This window comes from Perissodus microlepis, chromosome 7 (genome assembly GCF_051167445.1).
Source record: "Perissodus microlepis isolate ML-2025 ecotype Zambia chromosome 7, ASM5116744v1, whole genome shotgun sequence".
Lineage (NCBI taxonomy): Eukaryota > Metazoa > Chordata > Actinopteri > Cichliformes > Cichlidae > Perissodus > Perissodus microlepis.
In genome coordinates this window covers 45,038,175-45,060,499 of record NC_140467.1, presented here as the reverse complement: position 1 = coordinate 45,060,499, position 22,325 = coordinate 45,038,175, and the positions used below count along the sequence as shown (strand labels likewise).

The 22,325-nt window shown below is 37.4% G+C and overlaps 1 protein-coding gene across 2 annotated transcripts in view; it reads left to right on the top strand.

The window, feature by feature from the left end:
• brinp1 (bone morphogenetic protein/retinoic acid inducible neural-specific 1) overlaps window positions 1-21,967 on the top strand; it is a 105,629-nt gene extending 83,662 nt beyond the window's left edge. For both annotated transcript variants that reach the window (XM_084935336.1, XM_084935337.1), the window contains exons 6-8: window positions 4,506-4,742; window positions 8,237-8,459; window positions 17,280-21,967. In XM_084935336.1, coding sequence (XP_084791462.1) covers window positions 4,506-4,742; window positions 8,237-8,459; window positions 17,280-18,420 — 1,601 coding nt within the window. In that variant the 3' untranslated portion in view covers window positions 18,421-21,967. The remainder of the gene's footprint in view (window positions 1-4,505; window positions 4,743-8,236; window positions 8,460-17,279) is intronic.
• The last annotated feature ends 358 nt before the right edge of the window (window positions 21,968-22,325 follow it).

The following is a 22,325-nucleotide window of genomic DNA, read 5'->3' as shown; positions in this document are numbered from 1 at the left end:
AACTGAAATGGGAATGTCAGAGCTTGTCATATGTCTGCCCCCCCTCCTCTCTGGGGTTCTTGTAAAACATGTGATTTCTGCAAGAGTCTGCAAAGGGTGTGCACGTGCGCATGTACATGGGCGTATGCGTTTCTCTGTGTGCATGCGCACGATTGTGTGACTAATACAATATCTCACCAGCCGAAGCCTACTACTACAACTGCTGTGCAGGGATACAAGGCAGCACATGACAGAACAGCTTGAACAGCGCAGCTGAAGTGCACATGCAGCCAACAGCAACCACCTATCTAATTACTTGCTGAAGCCGATTTTGTATTAGGACTAAAAATCATTTCTAAATTCTACTTAAATGGATGAACACTGTTAAAGTGTTAAAGTGAAAAAAAAAGAAACACTACAAGTCTGCATTGGTGTCCTGTTGTGATGGTTTACAAAGTCAAAGGTGGGCAGAGAAAAGCAATCACCAAATTACTTTTTACTCTGACCCATCATGTATATCTGTGTGCTGTGTGCAGCACAACTGACAATAATTCAGCATCATGTCGAGCTCATCCACCTCTCTAGACCGCCTGCCCTGCTCAATTCAGCAACTGCTTCAGCATGCAATTTCAGCAATTCCTCTTTTTTCAGATAGCAGGGACAGCGAGCTCTGAAGGCCAAGACCATTTTTATAAGTAATTTATGCTTTTACAATGATTGCTGCACCTGCGTCCTTGCCTGCTTTTTGTGTTAAAATTAAATTGGTGGCTTTTCATCAAAGCTAAACTTATATAGAGATATTATGTGGGACATATGTTTGGTCTTTTCACGGACACATATCATGGATTTGCAGGCTCTTGCATCTCAGTACATCATGAGATATGTTGTCATTTCATGAAATATCTTTTTTTTTTTTGCTATTTCAAATATACACATTTTATTGTATACTTCTGTACCACAAAAACCACAGGAAAGGGAGGAAAAAACATTTTAAATGTGTAAATACTAATTAAACTGTCACAAACAATTATTATCCACAACATTTTTTTTTTAAACTTACTGTAATGCTAAATTTTGACATCTCAAGCTGCTTCCCTCTAAAGTGCTTAGAACACTTACGATAATCTGCGATAATCTACTCACCAAAGATACACCAACACATTATCCATTTGAATGCTAAGTACACCTCATTCAGAACTTTAAAAAATGCTAACATATTCTGAGAGCTTAGAATAGCTCCAGTGGAACATGTTATCCTCTGTCAGGCCCAACACACACATACACCTACACACACAGAGGCAGAGACCTAAAGCGCTTTATGCAAAGAAATGAAAAGTGGATAAATAGCTACTTCAGCTGCACCTTTACCTCATAGCTTGCTAAGAAATAGGCAAACGCAGCAAATCTCATATGGTGTATTAAGTATATAGGATCAGCAAGAATGGCTGGGTAGGCCTAGACTGAGGAGAAACAGACTCTTATCCAGTTCAGAGGTCTTTGGTTTTGTATCATGGCTGTACCGATAACCTCCAATGGTAATTTAATGCCTCCATTGAAGTAATGCACTTTATTGCACCAGTGGATTAAGTAATGATTATTTTGTGAAATTGTGGCCACACAATGGTCAATTAATCTTTAATGAAACTGTAACTTATGAGGCGGAGCGTGGCTTTCCAATAAGCAGGCAACTGCTTGCCAAAGCAGTTACAAGCCTCAGTTGCGGCCTACACACCCTATCTATCACCATGTAAAAATAGAGCACTCTCGAAAAAGACACAATGAAAAGGCGAAGTCACACTTGCAGAGTCTCAGATTTTAGCATTCATGTAATGGTAGCGGGCCTATATCTTCCAAACTACGTGAAGAAAATATATCAGCCTCGGATGTATGCAATGAGATTAACTGCCATTTTGAGGTGCTATTTATTTATTTAGAGCAAGCCAGGCACATGGGTTGCAGGGAATTATTTGCACTGACAGAGCATGAAGTTGGGGGTTATCAAAGAGCTGCACAGGAATTCCAATACAGTACAGTTTCATTTCAGCATCTTCTCCTTAATCATGGTAAGTGTAGCTCCAGTATGTAGTGTTTTCCTTGACATGCACCTGCCTTAGAGCCACATAGAGAGAAGGTTTAAACCTCATTCATTTTGAGTGCATTCACGTGGTGTTGCACTAACACAGCGAAGCCGAGTAAGTCACAAAGATAAATGTTTTTACTCTGATTAGTTTCTCATTTCATTTTTGGCCTGCAGGTTTTAATTCTCTCTCTCATTCTGCAATGCACTAACAAACGCTGATGGATTTACTTTCTGTTCATGACATCATTCTGCACACGAGTAGAAGGACAAGACACCACATTTCCAATTCTTGAGTGTATGCTCAGTGCGAGAATGTAGAGGAGAGCAGACGAGGTGAAGAAACGGGAATGAGGAGAGTGATTGATGGAGTGAATGCGAGCCAAAGGATGATGGAGAAGAGTCAAAGGGTATGTGCATGTGTGTGTGGCCAGTAGGAGTGAGTGTAATGAAGTAAGACAGTGGAGATCTATGGGAGGCAGAGAGAACGGGACATAAACAGTGAAAGAAGAGACTGGAAAACAAGAAACTGTAAGACAAATAGTTCCTGCTGCAATTGTCCTGTTGCAAGAGTGATATCGGAAAAAGAAAATATGTACATGTTGATGCAGAGATTGAGGTATGAGGTATGGTTAGACAGACGAGGGAAGGGGGGAGGGCTGAGGCACTCGGTGTTATTGTGCACCCGGCCGCTGGCACCAGCACTGTCAGTGAGCAGCGTTGATCCGTGAACTTGCCATCTGGATTTTCCCACAAATCACATTAAAGTTTCAAGCCCAGGAATACATCAAGCTAAATGAATATTGGATCCAGACAGGCCTGATGGAGAAAAAGCCCTGTGCAACCCAGCTCTTTTGTGGTCAGACATGATCTATTCATCCTCTTTATTCCCACCATCCCTCCTTCCTTCTGTTCTCCTCTTCCCTGATAGGCAGTGGTTCTGATGAGCTGTGCAGGAGAAAGGCACTTATTATTAAATAGGTACATATTACAAGTACAGACTCTAGGACAAAGAATATGCGAGTAATTAAATTGTTGCAAAAGGTAAAAATACTTGCAGAAGCCTGAAATTTGATCTAAAGTAACATAATCTTATTTAACTGCATTCGCATCATGTTTCTAAACAAAAATATCTCTGAATATCAACCTTTATACAAATTATAAAACACTGCAGATTGAAATAACTAAACACAGCGTGCATTAGTTTTAATTCTTTTACCTGAAATCAGCTTGTGTTTTAGATCCCACTTATTAAGGCCTTAATCTGTTTCTCAATTGCACACAGTTATACGTTTATTGTAGAGTATGTTGCAAGTAGAAATAAGGAGGATTAATTGCTGCATGTGCATACATAATAAGGGACACTGTTTGACTCCCTGACAACACATTGAAAATGATTCATGAGCACAGTATGAAATTATATGCTTACTTTCCCTTTCATTTTAGCAACATTATGTTGACTTTGCATAAATGGATTTCAGTTTTCACCGAAAGGTGAAAATAATATGTGTGTGGCAAAAATAATGCAATCATTCATCATTCAATAACATGTTTTGTTCAGGTTCCTGGTTGCATATTTTCTGCTGAAGCGCTGTTTGTGCTCAAGTAAAAGCCATTAAGAAAATATGGCCTCACCAAGATTCTGTTTCATACAAGAAGGAAAAAAATCTATTTAGTTCTTTTCCAATCCAGTGGCTTGTAGAGCTAGGGATTTATTTTCCCCAGGCTTGGACTGAAGAGAAAGCCTGTACTGTTAGTTGTCCAGGCTTCAGTTGTGTGAGATCCCCAGGGTGAGATATGGATTGGCTTGGAGTCTAGAAATTATAAATACCTTGTCAGTGATAGTGAAGGCTGAAGAGGTTCAGCTTCAGCTCTAAATTGGGCTGAAGAACACGCATTCAGCTATTGAGATTTCTCTATAATTAGCAGAATGCTGCATAGTTTGGGTATGCAAACCACAAGCAAGTATGAATGGTAAGACACAGTAAAGTACATGCATGCATGCTAGAAAACGAATGCTGTGGGAGATAGATTCACTGCTATATGCGAACCAATATGACACACAAGAGCAGGCATAAATCAAGGATTTATACATTGTCATCGTGAGCGACCCACCATAGAACAAGCAGTTCTAGCTGAACAGAGAAGATTGCTGGAGCACATCCTTTAGAAAAAATAAATGAGTACTTATGACACAAAGCAATCTTAGTAGAGCAGTCAGTCATTTCATTGCTTTTTCCCTCTTTTCTGGTAACTTGGTCTGTGGAGAGATGCCGTATACATCTCAAGATACAGCAGCATGACAGACAACATTTACCTCATATTTTTCAGCATATTTCTAGATATTGTCTTTTTCAAGATGGTTTCTTCTATTATATTTTCTTCTGTATCTTATTTATTATCCCATTATGTTTTTTAAACCATTGTTTCACATTTATCTGTGTTTCAGGCCTGCAGGTTATTTTCCCAGAATACCTGCAAGAGAAATTTGTCCAGTCAGCTCTGAGCTACATTATGTGCAATGGAGAGGGGGAATATGTGTGCCATAACAACCAATGCATCTGTCAGTGTGCCGAGGAGTATCCCCAATGCAACTGTCCTATAACCGACATCCAGATCATGGAGAACACCCTGCTGGGGATGTATGAGTCATGGGCAGCCTCCTACAAAGACTTTGAAAGCTCTGGTAAGCTTGAATATCCTTCTAAATATGATAAGAATCATCAGATCGCATGTCCATGCATTTAAAAATGAATCTTTTTAAAATTTCTTCTTTTTTGTTTTGTTCAGTTTTACAATTTTCTATGAGAGACAAACTGTCATACATTTAGACCCTTTAATTCTGAAGTGCTTATCAAAATTTAAGCTGAGGCAGCTCCGTGTTATTTCCACCCCCCCCCCCAACCCATATTAATGAAAAATAATGAGCACCTTTAAAACTAGCATACATTTATATTATGCCGCTGCAAAGGGTCAGTAGCCTTGGCAATCTTGATGATCAGTCTTCATCCTCAACTAAATCGATACATTTAGGAAGAGATCAGAAAAACACTCACACGGGACTGTGACTTCTTTTTTTTAATGACAGTAAATAGCAAAATGATCACGTAACCAGATGCTAATTACACAATGTAAAGGTATCTGTAGAAGTGAGTGCAAATGCAGGCACAAAGGTGACAGTAGAATTTTGGACACAGCAGAGAAAAAACACATATTGTGCCTTATTGTTTTATGGCAAGGCACCATGTATATCTATTATTAATACGAAATAAAAGTGTCTCGATACAACCTGCCAGCAACAGATAAATATATTTATGCACCATAGGGGTAAGTTAATGTTAGTCATGAAGGTCACTGAGTGCAGTACATCTTCAAAGAAGTACTTGAAAAGAAAGAACACTGGAAGAAGCCAAATAAAAGAACATAACTTCTTTTCAGACCAAAACACAAAGAGTTGTGCGGCCTCTGCTAAACATTTGAAAAATAAATGCTTGAGAACAGGTTCAAAAACCTCAAAGCATCAGATTGACATAGGATATAGACAATCTGTATAATTCAGCATGTGTAAACGTAATGACAGGGCACATTCAGTGCCTGCTAATATTTGCAGCACTGGAGTATTCTGCTGCTTAAACTAAATGGTACACCAACATTGGTTTGTGGAAATGTTCTGTAGGTACTATAGAAAAGAGAGCTGATGTGACACTACATGATTCATTTATTGCTTAGCATTCCTTTCAAAAGACAGAGCTGTGGCAGTATAACATTACTGGCTGTGAGAAAAGGTGCAGCTGCTCTGCTTATGCTCATTGAAGCTGTGACTGTTGCTTTGTTGATATTGCTCAGACTCAGCTGCATTTGTAGTTGAATGTATTCAGTGAATTTCTCTCATTAAACTTAGTCAAGAAAAACATAATTATGCAATACATGCTTGGATTTTACAATAGTTTTTTTTTCAGATATAAAACAACAGTCAGGCTATCAAACAATGCCTGTATGTGGTTAGTATGTAGGTAGTTTATCTATGTATATACTGCCTCAGCACTGAGTGAGAGCACTGACCAAACTGGTTTATCTACTTATTTAGCTCGCTACAGTGATTCCCGAAGTTACACCTGTTCCTTTTAAGACCTCCTGGATGAGTTGTTGATGTAGTCTTGGAATATTTTCAGTAGGCCAGCCGCTCTTCGGAAGCTTCACCACTGTTTTCTTCATTTGTGGATAATGGCTGTCATCATGGTTTGCTTGAGTCCAAAAACCTTAGAAATGACTTGTAGCCCTTTTCAAATTGTTAGATGTCAATGTCAATGACTTTGCTTCTCCGCTGTTTCTTTAAATTGTGGCATGATGTGTTGCTTCTTGAGACATTTAAATCTACTTCACTTTGTCTGACAGGTTATATTTGACTCTTTGAATCAACGTGCTGGTAGGGTCAGGTCTGGATCTGGCTAGAAAGGGGGACATTTGGTTTTTATTTTGTTTGTTTTTTTAATGTAGGGCTTGTTAGGTTTGGATATATTTTTTTCCTCCTTTTGATAAATGAAATCATGAATTAAAAACTTTTTTTTTTAATTTAGTTGGGTTATCTGTGTATAATAATTATACTTACCCAGTGATCTGAAACAGTTAAGTGTGACAAATATATTAAAGCTACAAAATCAACAAGAGGGGAAATACTTTTTTACAGTACCATAAAGTGCTACATCTGACTATAATTTAAGGTCATTTTTTAAAATCTACAAGCTGCTGCTGCATAGTTTAGTTTATCTAATGCCACATCAATTGATTTTCTTTGATTGTCTCAGATTTTTATTTTTTATTTTCACTTTTTTATACAAATAGCATTGACAAATCTTAGGATATCCGTACAATCTGGTGAAAAATACATGTGATACAAAACAACAAAGTGAAATGTAATGGCACAATGGGTGAAGTATGGTTACATTGTGAGAGCTTTAATCTCTAGATAAGGTGTGCTGGATGGCTTAAGATAAGGACTATGTGGAAGCACTTTCAAGGAAGGAGTCCTTGACGGCTTTGAAGCCTGTATAAAAGGACTTGGCAACTATTAAAGTGGCATTGGGAGTGACTCAATAAAAGCGATGTTTTTTGGTGGGAGAATCAGATATATCTGAATACTGAGTGCTGGAGACACCCGGCTTTTCTAGGAAAAGGGAGGTACCTGACATCTCTGAAAGCTGGGTGGAGGGATATGGCAAGTTCAAAACAGGGGAGGAGAAGAAATCTGGCTTCTTTGAAGAAGAAGAGGAAAGGAGCTCTGATATGCCTGTGCGGAGGGTGGAGGAAATTCTGACATTTCACGGCAATGGTTGAAAAGGGGTTCTCAACTGTGGTTAATTCTGTTAAACTGTCTTGAGGAGGACTGCAGGAGGGTTCAGCTGTACAACTGCATCTCTTGAATATGGGATTTGTTGTTCACGAACAGAGTGGAGCAGTTTTTAACTGTGTCCAATAATATTTATGTCATACTTTTCATGGTAGACTATTGCATCAAGTTTATAGCTTTAACAAACTTTTTGCATTTATAACAAACACTATAAATGCAAAATTATTGCTCTTGTTGTTCGTCTACTTTTGAACTGTATTCAGTTTAAACTGTAGGAATTAAAATGTTTAATTAATGAGCTTAGTATTAAGGATGGATGAACAATGAGTTAATCTGAATTAACTGACTCAGTTGATTAGCACGCCAAATAAAAGCCTTTTTGTCCATGTGTATTTTTGTCCATTTGTATTTTTCAAGCATCTTGATGCTCATTGTTGCCAAAAATTGAAGCTATCGTTGAAAACAGCAGTTGTCTATGGAAGAGACAAACAAGAATTATTAGAGGCAGAAAGAGGGACACAAGGACAATCATCACCACTGGTTGGAACAAATTTGTTGAAGCAGCAATCTTGAAAAGGTGTCGGGGAGCACAGAGTGAGAGGGTGTTTACTGCGCTGAGAGTCTCATTTCTCTTCAGATACTCACAGCAGTCGAAGTACAAAAAGCACAGTACAGACATGAAAAAAACCATGTCAAAATTCACGTTTGAAGATATAAACTTGGAAACTATAACTTATAAAATGTACTTTGTTGCAAATATTACAACAACAGTTGTCTCCAGCTGTTTTTTTGTTTATTTTTGTTCTTTTAACGGTTCCCTCTCTGTCACCTAGATGAGTTCAAGTCATTTCTGAAGAGGCTGCCCTCCACTCATTTCCTCCCCATCAGCAGTGTGCATCTTCTCTGGGGCAGCGACTGGGATTTGCAGGCCCGCTACAGGCTTCTTCAGAGCTCCCTGGAGGTGCAGCGACTGAAGATCCAGCGCACCGCCCGCAAGCTCTTCAGCCTCAGCATCCGCTGTCACCACAATCCCAACCACCAGATGCCTAGGGAGAGGTGGGTAAAAAAAAAAACTTAATTCAATGTTCTGTTCAAAATTAGCTATGAATTTACTCGGACAAGCCTAAGGTGCTGTTTCTGGTCTTAACATTTTTGGGATATCTGCTTTTTTAAAAGTAAAAGAAGATATTAAAATGTATCTTGCAGAGGAGTGACATCTTTCAGGGAAATTTCCCTTTTGGATTGATGTATGGGTTCTGTTTTATTTGGTGCTCCTTGAAGCGTGCACAGTGAGGATGACATCCATTATACATTTTAACTTATGGTTCTGTTGTTTCTGTCCATCAAGTCAACTTAGTGCTGAGGCTTGCACATGCCGAAAACACTCTACCTCACTCTTGTATTTCACTTTGCAATCTAAAAGGGGGGGAAAAAATAGCTGTGGGAGTTTTCTTGATAGGTCATTGCACACATCTGTCACCACCTACTGCAGTTGCAGCTTAAGAGCCTTGCTGTGGATGTGCCATTGTGTCAGCGCTGCATGAAATGCCAGGAATTTTCAACCATCCACTCTAGCAAATATCAGAAAACACTATGCAAAATATGCAAAGTTCCTGGCTTCCACATGAAACACCCCCAAAACTGTTATGTGTAGGGGATGTCACCACATAAATGGAAACAGAATCCGTAAAATATTCATTTAAGTGGTCTGAAAATGAGCCGCTGTCAACTGTCACTGACAGAAAAAGAGCACACCCACATTTGTGCGTGAGAGTTGGCAAAGGTTTGTTCTGAAGTGTTATCAAAGAGCTGCAGTATGCGCTTCCCTGTCCATGGAGTATGCATCAAGAGTGCCTGATGGCACTGGAAATAAGAGCTGCATGTTTATTTGCTTGCTTGTGTAAGACAACTTTGCATCAGATGGAGGAATTATTTGGTTTTATTATAACTGTGTGCATTTGCACCTCATATATACATACAACATTAAGATTTTCTTTTCCGTTAAGATATTACCAACAAGGACTCCAGTCCTTCCATTTTTTCCAGTCAAACTATAATAGATAATCAGTCAATGAAGAGACTGAGGCAAAGTTGAAGGCCTGTGTGTTTAAGATGTGTTCCAACGCATCTTCATGTCAGTGAGCCTGTGAGTTGATGAAGATGTGAAAAAAAACTATATTGCTTGGTTCCAGAGATGAAAAACTGGTGCATCGGGATTCGAAATGACAGCAACACACATCCCTTGTGAGAGATCATTTGGCCCCTCCCCAGTTCATACTGTATATCAGACCCCTAGTGGGAAGGATCCACTTGCTACTTTGCATTATTCTACTTTGAGAGTTGTGTTCATCAACCTCTGAGATATTTTACTGAAGAAAGAATTGTATTTGTACAAGCTTGCTTTTAACCCAGAATGTTTTTAACCTTACCAAACTATGATTCAGTGTAACAAAGGTAAACCTTGATAATACCCATCATCAATATGTAACTGATAAATTAAGGTTAACAGTTAATAGTTTGTGAAAGGTTAACAAATCCTATAAACATTATTTCAGCTGATATTAAGTTAAAGTTTACAATTGTTTAAAAGCATATGAGCGGGTGGCTGGACTGTGAACCTGAATAAACCTGGAACTGCTTGTTCCACTACTATTGTATTTCTTTTTTATATACATCTAGTCAGGATTCACTTTTGCTTTTCTTTAGTTTAGTTGTTTGGTTAGGTTAAGGAAAAGATCATGGTAAATGGTTTTTAACCCTGCATGGCTTAAGATTATCTAGTGCATTCAGACTTCACTTTTGTTCTTTGTCATGCCATGTAAGTCTTCATTATGAAGCCTTAATAACAGTGAAATGCATAAAATTGACAAAAAATATACTTCAGGTAATTGTTACTGTCGCTTATCAGGATTATGAAGCAATACCTGATACATTGTAACCAGTGATGGGAATAACGGCGTTACAAGTAACGGCGTTACTAACGGCGTTACAAGTAACGGCGTTACTAACGGCGTTACTTTTTTTCAGTAACGAGTAATCTAACTAATTACTATTTCTATTATTACAACGCTGTTACAGTTACTAACAAGAAAATGCGGTCCGTTACTATTTTTCAACAAGCAGACGGTTGAAGCTGTCTTCAGCTTACCGCATTTTATATCAGTTGCACGGAAGTAGCTGTAAGTAATCTGGACGCTGCAGCTTTAAGCAGCTGCATGGGCTCCCGCGGGCAGTTATCACTTTCTGGCAGACAATTACTTTTTGGCACAACACCTCGAGCTAGGGGCCAAAGCAATCGCACGAGTGCTGCTGTTTGACTGAGGAAGAATAAAGTAGTCGTGGTAAGCCAATCACATGACCACTTCAAGATGACAAAGCAACAAGGTGATATATACCAGTTTTTAAATTGTGTGGACGTAAAACTAGAGTCATGATAAACAATATATACGCGGCGTTTTTTCCTCAATCGTTTTGCCACTTTTACTGTCTATGGACAGCGCTAGCAGACACTCTCTGCTTATGAGCAAAAAAATTTTAAAAAAATGAACCAAAAAACAGCCCGTTCCTGTTGGTGGAAAAATGCACCATGTCGACCAATCAAAAAATTATAATGCAACATGACATTGTTTAGGGAGAGGGGGAAGTTTCAGGAGTGACGGCGAGAGAGAGAGAGAGAGAGAGAGAGAAAGACAGCAGAAAAAGAGAGAGAGTGAATTTGGAGATGTGAGAGATTTGTGACGTTCAGCGTGTTTGGAGTGTGTAGTTAATGTGTTGTCTTGTGTAGTTAGTGTGTAGTGTTGTGGATAGTTTTGTGTTGTGTGTCAGAACAATGAAGCGACTGCTGTCTCCAGGTAGAAACAGGAGTGATACACCTGCTGCTGTCAGACCTGCAGGTATCAGGCTGTGATGTTCTCCTTTATAGTGGACAGAAATTATTTTTTGGAGTGGCACAAATAATTTGTGTGGCATCTTATTGATGCAGAACAGCTGATTGTTCTGTAAATAGTTTGAAATGGTTATTTAAAAAAGGGTAAGGTAAATGGCTGCAAACAACTTTGTTGTTTGCAAAACCTGTGCATAGGATTTTAAAATTGACAATTTATATTTACATTTAAAGTTATAAAATATGATTCATTAAACATGTTTGTGGTTGTTACAGTAAAAATATAACTTTCTACTCGGATTTTATGTTTTTTGCCTGATTTTAGATCAATTGTGTTAATACAGTATGTCAAAATGAAAATATAACTGTAAATTCAGACACGTGAGGTTGTGCTGAAAAGAATGATACCAAACAAGGCAAAGTAAATAGTTTGTAAAGGTGAAATGAGGTCAAATCAAAAGTACCTAAAAATGGCAAATTATACCCTGGACCAGAGGCGGAGCCAGACATTTGAAACACCCGGGGCTTAGCCCTAAAGGGTAGTATGCATGTGGGATTTTTTTTTTTTTTTTTTTTGGGGGGGGGGGGGTTAGAAATGACTGAAAGATTAATAGGCTCTGTTTTGAGTTATGTTCAAAAAAGAATGACTTCATATAGGGAAAAATATAGATCACATGTGCAGGACACCTTAAACTAGTTTTTTAATTAAGCAGCAAGGCAGAACAAAGTCGGGGCTGTATCAAGACACGAGGACTAAACCCCAATTCAACCAGACCAAGAACTGATCCGGAATTAAAACAGGACTACAACAGTTCAAAATCAGGACTACTGAGGACTTAACCAAGACAGAACCAGAATCAGAACTAGATGATAGTAGCACTAAAAATCATCATAGACCTGTACTACACTTGTTTTTTTAATTCTACCAAAGTACACTATTTAGATTGAGAAAAGTTTATATAATTATTTAGCCTTGTTGTGCAAACAAGCCTGCATAACTTAGTAAATGTAGAATTTGAAAAATAGCAAACCTAAAAAGAAACACTAGGTACAAGATACATGAGGACCTATGATACGGTGATACTTTTGGTAAACAACCATTTGACTAACATGTGTGTCTCACCTGCTCTTGTTCCATCTCTGTGCTGTCCTCATTCTCCATCTCCCTCTCTGTTCCTCTCTCTCCCTCTTTGTGCTGACAATCATCAAATATACAGTTGAAACCAGATATTTACACACTCTTCAGATCAAAACACAAACACTTTTTTAATTGTAACATCAAATCAGACTAAATGTTTATTTTTTTAGATTGATAAATATAAAAAACATATTTGTTAACTTTAAGAGTAAAGAGAGAAACTATCTGTATTTCTTAATTACAAATGGCACCAAATTGTATTCAAAATTGAGCCACACTTATGGAGCTCCACGATTCTTTTTCTGGTGTTTTGGTTGATATCTCTTGATTTTCCCATTTCAAAGAAACAGGCTCTGTGTTTTGCCTTATATGCATCCACAGCTGTGCCACCAATTTACTCACATGGACAATAAACTTAGTGTACATGTACTCCTAAATTTGATCAAAGTGATAAAAAATAGACAGCTCTGTCTCTCTTTATTCTGACATTTAACTAATTCAAAAGATATTTCAATATTTATCTAAAACAAAAGTTTACTCTAAATTGATGTTGTACAGTAAAAATGTTTTATGTTTTCTCCCTAAAGTGTATGTAAATATCTGGTTACCAATGTGAATATCCTGCTGTGTACTGAAATCCCTCTTGTTTTGCATAGAAATATACTGAACAACATACAAAGCATAATATATAAAATAACATTTACCTGAGTTTTTTCTTTGAAAGAACCCTCTAATGTCCATTCTTATATTTCAGTACATAACTCAAACCTATTTAGTCGGGGAGGGTAAGAACTGAAAATATGAAATAAACACGCGTAAGCTAAGACTCTCTAAAAAAATAGCATTTGTTCGGCTTTTCATTTCGCCATTTGTTGATTCACTTGAAGAGCAAGTAACGTAATATTGGTCAAGTGATCAGTTTGATATCAATCTTTCGTGATACACCGTCATATTTACATTATTTGTATGGTACGAATGATTTGCTTTGGTACCTGGTCAAACTTAAGCTCTCCTTAGTATGGCTTTCTCCGTTTCTCCAACAGCGCACTCACAGGCAGCAGCTGCCCCGCCCTCTCGCTCAGTCGCTTAGTGCCTGAGCTCGGATCATACCAATATCAGGGGGGAATTCACGCACAGTCGTAAATTCCCACAGTGTGCACTATGTGCTTCGAATATTGTGTGTACTTTTTGTTTTATACAGTTGTCAGCCAGGCATCTAACTATGAAAAAATTACACTCCAAAAGACCCCGGGCTTCTGACAAAACAACCCGGGCTTAAGCCCAGTAAGCCACCCCCACGCTCCGCCCCTGCCCTGGACCCCAGAGGGTTAAACATTTTTCTTAAAGTAATGCAATAGTTACTTTTCAAGTAATTAATTACTTTTAGAATCTTGTAACTCAGTTACTTTTTTTGAAGAAGTAACTAGTAACTATAATTAATTACTTTTTCAAAGTAACTTGCCCAACACTGATTATAACTGATAATATATAATTAAGAATGTAAATTTGTATCATAAAATATAACAAATAAGCATAAATTCGAACATCACAAATGACTAAACATTCATTCTCATTTTATTGTCTGTTAACAATTAAAACAAATGACACGCTACTGACAAAAGTTTCATAAACTACTTTTTAATATTGAGCATTATGAGGTGCTACCTGTTGTTGGGAAGGAGAAATACAGCAATGTGACAGCAGAGTTAATGCTATTAAATTACAAGTATCTCAGTGAAACAAAGATTAGAAAGGGAGAAAGGGAAATCATTCCATTAGATTTGTTAACGCTAATAAGACAAATCTAATATCAGTATCTTAGCTGCAAATACCAATATGTAATACAAAGATGATATTAGATCGGTAATTTATGAGAAGGCTGTGGCTGCGTGTTTTTTGCAATATGGTGGAGTGAGAGAAAAGGAGATTAGATTTGAAAAGGTGAAGTAAAATCTGTAATCTAATTTGGGATCATGCAAACATTCATAGTGCAGAAATGCAAACATAACACATACATATATAACTTAAAGGAGAGGGGAATATTTATCTATAGCTGGTGATAATCAGTCTGAAAGGATGAAGGTATACTTATTTCTGAGTCCAAGTAATGATAATAAAAACTTGTTAATATTAACTTACCAAAAAATTTTATACATTTTGATCTGCGTTGTCCCTTTACTAGTGCTTGCTACATAAACCCAAACAATAAACACATTTATACATACAAAGACAGGAAAATGAACACATCTCATTTCTTATTAACATATACTTACAGATATTCTGAATATCTGATAGGATTTTAATTTGACATGACGAGTTTATGCAGTATACAATACTGTACTAAAGTTTTGACCCAACGCTCATTTGTTTATATTTTGGTTGGAAAACAAGAAACACCTGGAACCATTTATTGAAACATGTATAATCATACATGAAAAATACCGTAAACAAGGCAAAATAGAGTTTGTATTGTTGTACAGTTTGTTTTTTTTTAACACAACCTGAACTTGGCAAGTTTTCTAATGTTTAAGCAGTTTTCAAAAATAGTCCTCCAGGCTTCCTGAAGGAAATTCCAAGGCTCTTCTTTGAATGTCAGCTACCTTTTGTTCCATTTTCTGTCAAGCTGTTCCCACACTGCTAATTCTGAGGTCCGGCTCTGGAGAGGCCAATCCTTGACTGTTCTATTGTGTGTTTATCTATCCAGGTATGCTTTTACTGCATGAGCAGTATGTTTGGGATCAATGTCATGCTGAAAAATGAAGCTGTTGCCAGTCAGATGTTTTCAGATGGTATTAAATGGTGAATTAAAATCTGATGGTGCTTTTTTGTGTTCTGTGGTGTTGGGGAATTTTTGACAAGATTCCCAACACCACTGACTGAAATGCAGCCCCAAGCCATTCAGTTTGATTCAATTGAATTTTATTTATATAGCACCAGATCACAACAGCTGCCTGGAGGTGCAAACCATGACATAGCCTTCACTGTGTTTTACATATGGCTGTAGACACCCACCATTCTACATATTTCCACTTTGAATCAAACATTTTAAATTTTGATTTATTACTCCATCAGACCTGTTGCCACCGACCTTGTGTAATTTGGCATGCCTCAGCCTTTTCTCCCTGTTTCCCTCCTGAAGAATGGCTTCTTGACAGCCACCCTTCCACTGAGGCCATTTCTGATGAGGCTTCAGCGACCAGTAGCTGGATCAGCTGAAGGGCCAGATGCATCTCTCAGGTCCTGTGTCTTTGCTGGATTTTTTCCTATTTCTTAGGGACATGGCTTATAGCTGCTGTTCATCTCCTGTAGACAGTTACAAAGTGAAATATTTCTCTGAAATGGGTACATAAAATAAAGGTCCAAGTACTAAATTGATCGAAAAAGTAGGCAATGTCTACAGATAAACCTTTGAAAGACCTTCAGGAAGCCTGAAGAACTGTTGCTCAAGACTGCTTTCTTGGAAGCAAAATGTGAAGAAATGAAGAGTTGCTAAGGACTTTTTCCGATATACAAATGTAGAGTTTATACAGATTTTTGACACAGGTATAGTATTTTAGGAAAACAAAGGCATTCTTATCAAAATAACACAGATTCAGCTAACCTTTTTCACCATGCAGAATATTTTGTGAGTAAGAGAGCTTAAAAATTCAGCCAAACATCATCAAGGAAGTAGTATGCTGTATGAATTGCAATGACAAGTCAGCTTATTCACTGCTTTGAAGAAGATCCTGGGTTTTCCACCTGCATGGTCTTTGTTGGGTTTGTTTTCTGACTCTATTCAGAAGTATTCTTTATTATATCCTCTATTCTTTATTTTACTCTGACGGGATATTGTTATTCCTTTTCGCCTTTGTCTAACCCATTCACCTACTTTTGTGTTCATGCCTCTACAGCATTCTTCAGGAAAGAAATGTTATGTGTCATTGTATGTTGATGAGGGATTGCCATAAAGTCAGTCTGTCTGTCTGTCTGTCTGTCTGTCTGTCTGTCTGTCTGTCTATCTATCTATCTATCTATCTATCTATCTCTCAGTTTGGAGCTCATTATAGAGAAATCAAAGTATGTGCTTCCATTGTTCTCTTTGGTTGATCTTTTCTTGTTATGGTATCACTTGTGGCAATGTCATATATCATTGTCAGTACTTAAAATAATTTACTTGTCAAACTAACCTTGACCAGCAATACTTTCTCAAATCAAAATTCAGATTTCATCTTCTACAGTCAGAAAATAAGTTCCAGTACTGTCAGGATGACAAGGAAGGATGTCTGGTGGGGGCAAAGACAAGACAGGAATATCAAGCAATGCTTTCCACCAAAGGGAAATAACCGGCCCTATCTACTAAAAATTATGTCCCTATCCAACCCCAAGGCACTGTAAATTATGCTGCAAAGCAAACACATTTTCTAGTCTTATATCAGATCAATTGGAATTAATATTACGGATGTATCTGTTTTAACTCTAGCAATGATCTTTTTCACAACCCAAAAAAGTACATTTAGTTAATCACAGCAAGTGAAAATGTAATGTAGAAGTCAAACAGTAATACAAAATTAAGTGAAAATAGTAATAGTCCTACCGAGGAAGACAAACCCAAGTTACCAGGGTGAAATTATGCCTCACACATGCCTCATTCACTCCATCAACTCCTCAGGGTTCTCTTTAATATGCTGGCGTTTTGTTGGAGAGAAAATATACTTTCTTTTCCTGATGAGAATTTAACATGTATACATTTTAACTTTAAAAGCATTTACTGGTGTGCGTTCTTTTCGCTGTTCTTGTCACACTAGATTGAGATTAAAATTTCCTGATCACTGCTAATGCTCTTATGCCTTTTTTCTGTCTTTTGCCTCTTTAGATCTGTGATGCAGTGGCTCAACAGGGTTCAGTCTTTCCTGTACTGCAATGAGAATGGGTTTTGGGGGACCTTCCTGGAGAGCCAAAGGACGTGTGTGTGCCACACAGGTGTCACACTGTGCCAGCGACCCATACCATGTGTCATAGGTGGAAACAACAGCTGTGCCATGTGCAGCCTGGCAAACATCTCACAATGTGGCTCATGCAACAAGGGCTACAAGTTGTATCGTGGTCGCTGTGAACCTCAGAATGTGGACTCAGAACGTAGCGAGCAGTTCATCAGCTTTGAAACTGATCTGGACTTTCAGGACTTGGAACTCAAATACCTGTTACAGAAAATGGATTCACGTTTGTACATTCATACTACTTTCATTAGTAATGAGATCCGACTAGAGACATTCTTTGACCCACGCTGGCGTAAGCGCATGTCCCTGACTCTCAAAAGTAACAAAAACAGGATGGACTACCTCCACATGATAATTGGTTTATCAATGAAGATCTGCCAGATGCGAAACAGCAGCATTGACCCCATGTTCTTTGTTTATGTCAACCCATTTAGTGGTAGCCACTCTGAAGGCTGGAGCATGCCCTTTGGTGAGCATGGTTACCCACGCTGGGAAAAGGTACGGCTGCAGAACTCCCAGTGCTTCAACTGGACTCTTGTACTGGGTAACCGGTGGAAGACCTTCTTTGAGACGGTGCACATTTATTTGCGTAGTCGTGCCAAGGTCCCATCTGGCCTCCGCAATGATACAGGACAGGGCCCGGTGGACCTTGCAGACCCGAACAAGCGCCAGATCTACATAAAAATCTCCGATATCCAAGTTTTTGGTTACAGCCTGCGCTTTAATGCAGACTTGCTTCGTAGTGCTGTGCAGCAGGTTAACCAGTCATACACACAAGGTACACAGTTTTACTCCTCCTCATCTGTTATGCTCCTCTTATTGGACATTAGGGATCGGATAAACCGTCTAGCGCCTCCCTCTGCACCTGGCAAACCCCAGCTGGACCTTTTCTCTTGTATGCTAAAGCATAGGCTCAAGCTCAACAACAGCGAGATGATTCGAGTGAATCATGCATTGGACATGTACAGCACAGAGATATTAAAACAGTCTGATCACCTGACTGCTAAACTCTGTTGAACATTCACATAAGGACAGCAAATTTAACAGAAACACCCGACAAATGAACTATGGGGGTATATTACTCTTACTTTTTTTCTCTTTTTCATTTTTTGACCTTTTCTGCCTTTTGATGTAATATTAACTTTGTAAGCATAATTCTTAAAGAGAAAAAGGAAAAGGCAGTGATGAAAAGCTTTTCTGGCATATAAAGAAGAATACTGAAACAACTATAAGGACTGTATCATATTTGTCCCAGCATGTCTGTAAATCCCTAAAAGAACTTAAAATGAGAAAGAGACAGAAAAAAACAACAAAACAAAACAAAAAACATGAAATTTATGTACTGGTAAAAAAGAGGCCTTGATTTTACTCTGAGGGATCAAAGGTTATATCTGAAACTGCCATTCTTTATTGAAAAAAAAGGAAAAAAAAAACATTTTTAAAAGAAATGATAACACAAGGGCAGACCAGATATCGCTTCATTCTAGCTAATGAGCTAAACGACAGTTTAATATTCAAAATGTTTATACATCGTAAGGATTAAGTATCCCTAGTGAAGTAAGTAGTCAACACATTACTGATAGACTTTATTACATTTCAGACCCACGGTGAATCTGCATTGCTCTTTGTGAGTTATGAGGCACTCTGTCATTGTTCTGACACATAAGGCACACAGCAGGGCAGTAATGGATAGTCATGTCAAAACAAAAGCCAGCTGTTTATATATACATATGTGGTTGAATGTGTGTGTATGCGAGAGCGTGCGCTTGTGTATATCCTTATTATTATTATTATTATTATTATTATTATTATTTGGCTTGATGCTTATTGCTGTTTGTTAATTGAATGTGTCATTTGAGATTGACTCCAGTCTTTGCTAATTCTTGCATTTGGAGCGCTTCTTCCCGTGTTTGAAATTCAAGCTGTGTTTTCCACAAGGCAGTACCTCCTGGTGCGTGAGTGCAATATTGTGGTCTGAAGATTTAACAATCAATGCTATTTTGTACAGCTTTGCAAAATGTACATGTTGTGACTGCTGATTTGTGGAGCTTTTCAGCACCAAGAGCAAAATGTAAGCATTCATCATTCAGGCACGTTTGCAAGACAATTTAAAGCCATACACTTCCCTGAGGTAGACATAAAGTAAAGTAAGTTCATAACCTTTATTCACTTCATAACACATGAAAAAAATGTTCAAGTTATATGTTTTTGTTTTAGTCCCTCAGCTGATTTCAGATAAGAGCACAGCAAAAGGGAAGTTGACAGAGGAGAGTGTATATTATATTGAATAGGAATGTCTTGTAAAGCCATTGATTTTTCATGTTGTTACACAGGGGGAAAAAAAAAAAGAAAAATATGAAGAAATGGTTGAATACTAAAGTATAAAATACCCTTTTGGCAGTGTTTAATCTGTACGCTTTTGATGGCCATGTGTATAAATGTCTGTTTTCCTTTTGCGATATGAAATCAATAACATTTTTTGCATGTTGCTGGAAGCATCAACAACTCTCATCATCCAAATGAAATATAAAACACTACCTGTGTATTAATGGTCAAACTTTATTTGGGTAATCCAATGCTGAAATATTTCTACTACTGTTAACTTTTTGTAGGTCTAGTCCTTTGCTTGGATGTTTGTTAACAAAGATGTTGTACAACCAAGTTGGTCTGGCCATTTTCGGGAGTTCAAACTTTAAAAAAAAAAAAAAAAACGGGGGACATTGAGTAGTTGCTGTCATCTAAGCCAAACTCTGTAAAACAAAACAAAAACAGAAAAACACATTCCTCCCGGTGTAAAAGCTGTCAAAAATCCATATTTTCCAAGTGTTCCGCCAACATTAATATTCTTTTTTTTTATGTGCTAGTCTCTTGATGTAGATAGTTTAGCAGTATTAGTACTTTAGTTCAATTATATGTTATTTTAACCTAACTTGGTTCTTACATTGTAATGACACTAGTCTATGGGGTCAGTCGTAAGTGTAGACAGTGGTAATGAGTTATGATTTTCATCTGGGTGACAACGACAATGAAGGTGTAATTCCTAAACCAAGCCCTGGACTAACATGTCATTACACTTACTCAGCTTCAGATTTCACTGCGTCAGAATTCTTGAATAGCATCAGTATCTCATCTAACTTTGTTTTACAAAGATTACTCGTATGTTTTCTTATTATGTTGCCAGTCTTGTGAAGCATGTTTATTGCCTGGGAGGTGCTTTTTTTTTGTTTTTTTAAATCACAACTGACTATAAAGCATTATTACAAACTAAAATTACATTCAGGAGATATAATTGTTAATAGCGGAATAGGTTGATTTGTATAAGTTTGGATAACAACAGCTCAGCTTGTCAGCCTTTGCTCTATTTTGGTGAATTAATCGAGGCTGTGTCATAAAAACAAGTTGCGTGCTGTAGCATTAGGTCAGTTAGTTCATGTTCACATGGTAATGGTGTGTTCAGAGCAAACTCAAGTAGAATCACATATGTTCAGAATTTACCAGAATCCCATAATTCAGTCTACTGTTCTCCAAGGTTTATCTAACTTTTTCAGTTTCTGTATAAAAGAAGTTAAATCGTATAACTCCAGATGCCCATACATAGCAACAATGGACTAGGCATCCATTTGTGATTGTCAGTGATGTCAGGAGAATATCATCATTGGCATATTTTCATGCAAGTGGAAAACTTTAGGCAAATATCAAACAGAGCTGAGGCTGACAAGGTGATGCCCTAAAATGGCCCTATATATACACATTTCTTGATTGTTTAGCATCATTATTGGACTATCCAAATGAATTGTCTCCATTTCATTATTATTATTATTATTATTATTATTATTATTATTATTATTATTATTATTATTATTATTAAGTGCCTGTTATTGATCCCTTTAACATGTTTAGACCTGGAGTAAAACTTTGAGATATTAAACAGAAGAATGACACTGAATTACTTTCAGAATTTAAGACCATACATGTTGAAATATACTCTTTTATTGTCCTCCTGGCAGCTACGCCGTCAGGTGTGCGCATGTGGGAAAGCTGACCACCAGACAGAGACAACAGATGACTCAAAGTAATGGTGGATATTTATTGTCTCCTGCTGTACAATATATCTGTAAATATGAACACTGTTACAGTAACATTGCTCTGCTACAGTAACAATATTATAAAATATAACAGTATTGAAAGGGAATACAAAGACTACTTCAAAAAGGCCCTCCATTTGAGTACATTAGCACAAAGTACAGGGCACTCATGTCTTATATATCTAATTAGAATCATGATCATTTATGACTGTTTTTATATTGTCAAAGTGTATATTAAAATTTAGTTTTGAACCACTTGCAAGATCCATAAAACAAGCACATTTTCTTGTATGGCATTATGCTACCACAGTGTTGCTTATTGTATATGTATCCATGGATATGTCTGATAATGATTTTTACACCTAATACCTTGCCTATGTACTTATTTTGCTATTCTTTTGGGATCATTATCAGCTTATTTTAAATGAATGTTTCATATAATAATCTATTTCTCATTAAAATGCTATATTTAATAAGAAGAGCAATGCTTGTTTGTACAAATTTCCTATATGAAGTTTTTTGCACATCTTTAAAGTAACCTAGTTTTGCCATAGTTGCAATGGTAAATGAATGGCTGGATAATAAGTTATTTGTTTGGCTACATTTTTATTTTTTTTGTTTGCTTGTTGCTTGACCTCAGTGTTTTTTTTCTCTTATCATACAAATCAAACTGGTGTGTTCATCTGCTGAACCACTTAATAATTGTACGTTTTTGTAAAAGCATTCTGTGGCTAAAAGTGGTGCTAACACAAAGTTGGTAGAAAATGTTTTGGGTTTGATTTGTTAAAGGCCTCTGTGAGACCACACAAAAGCATAGAAGATGCAGTCTCACTTTTT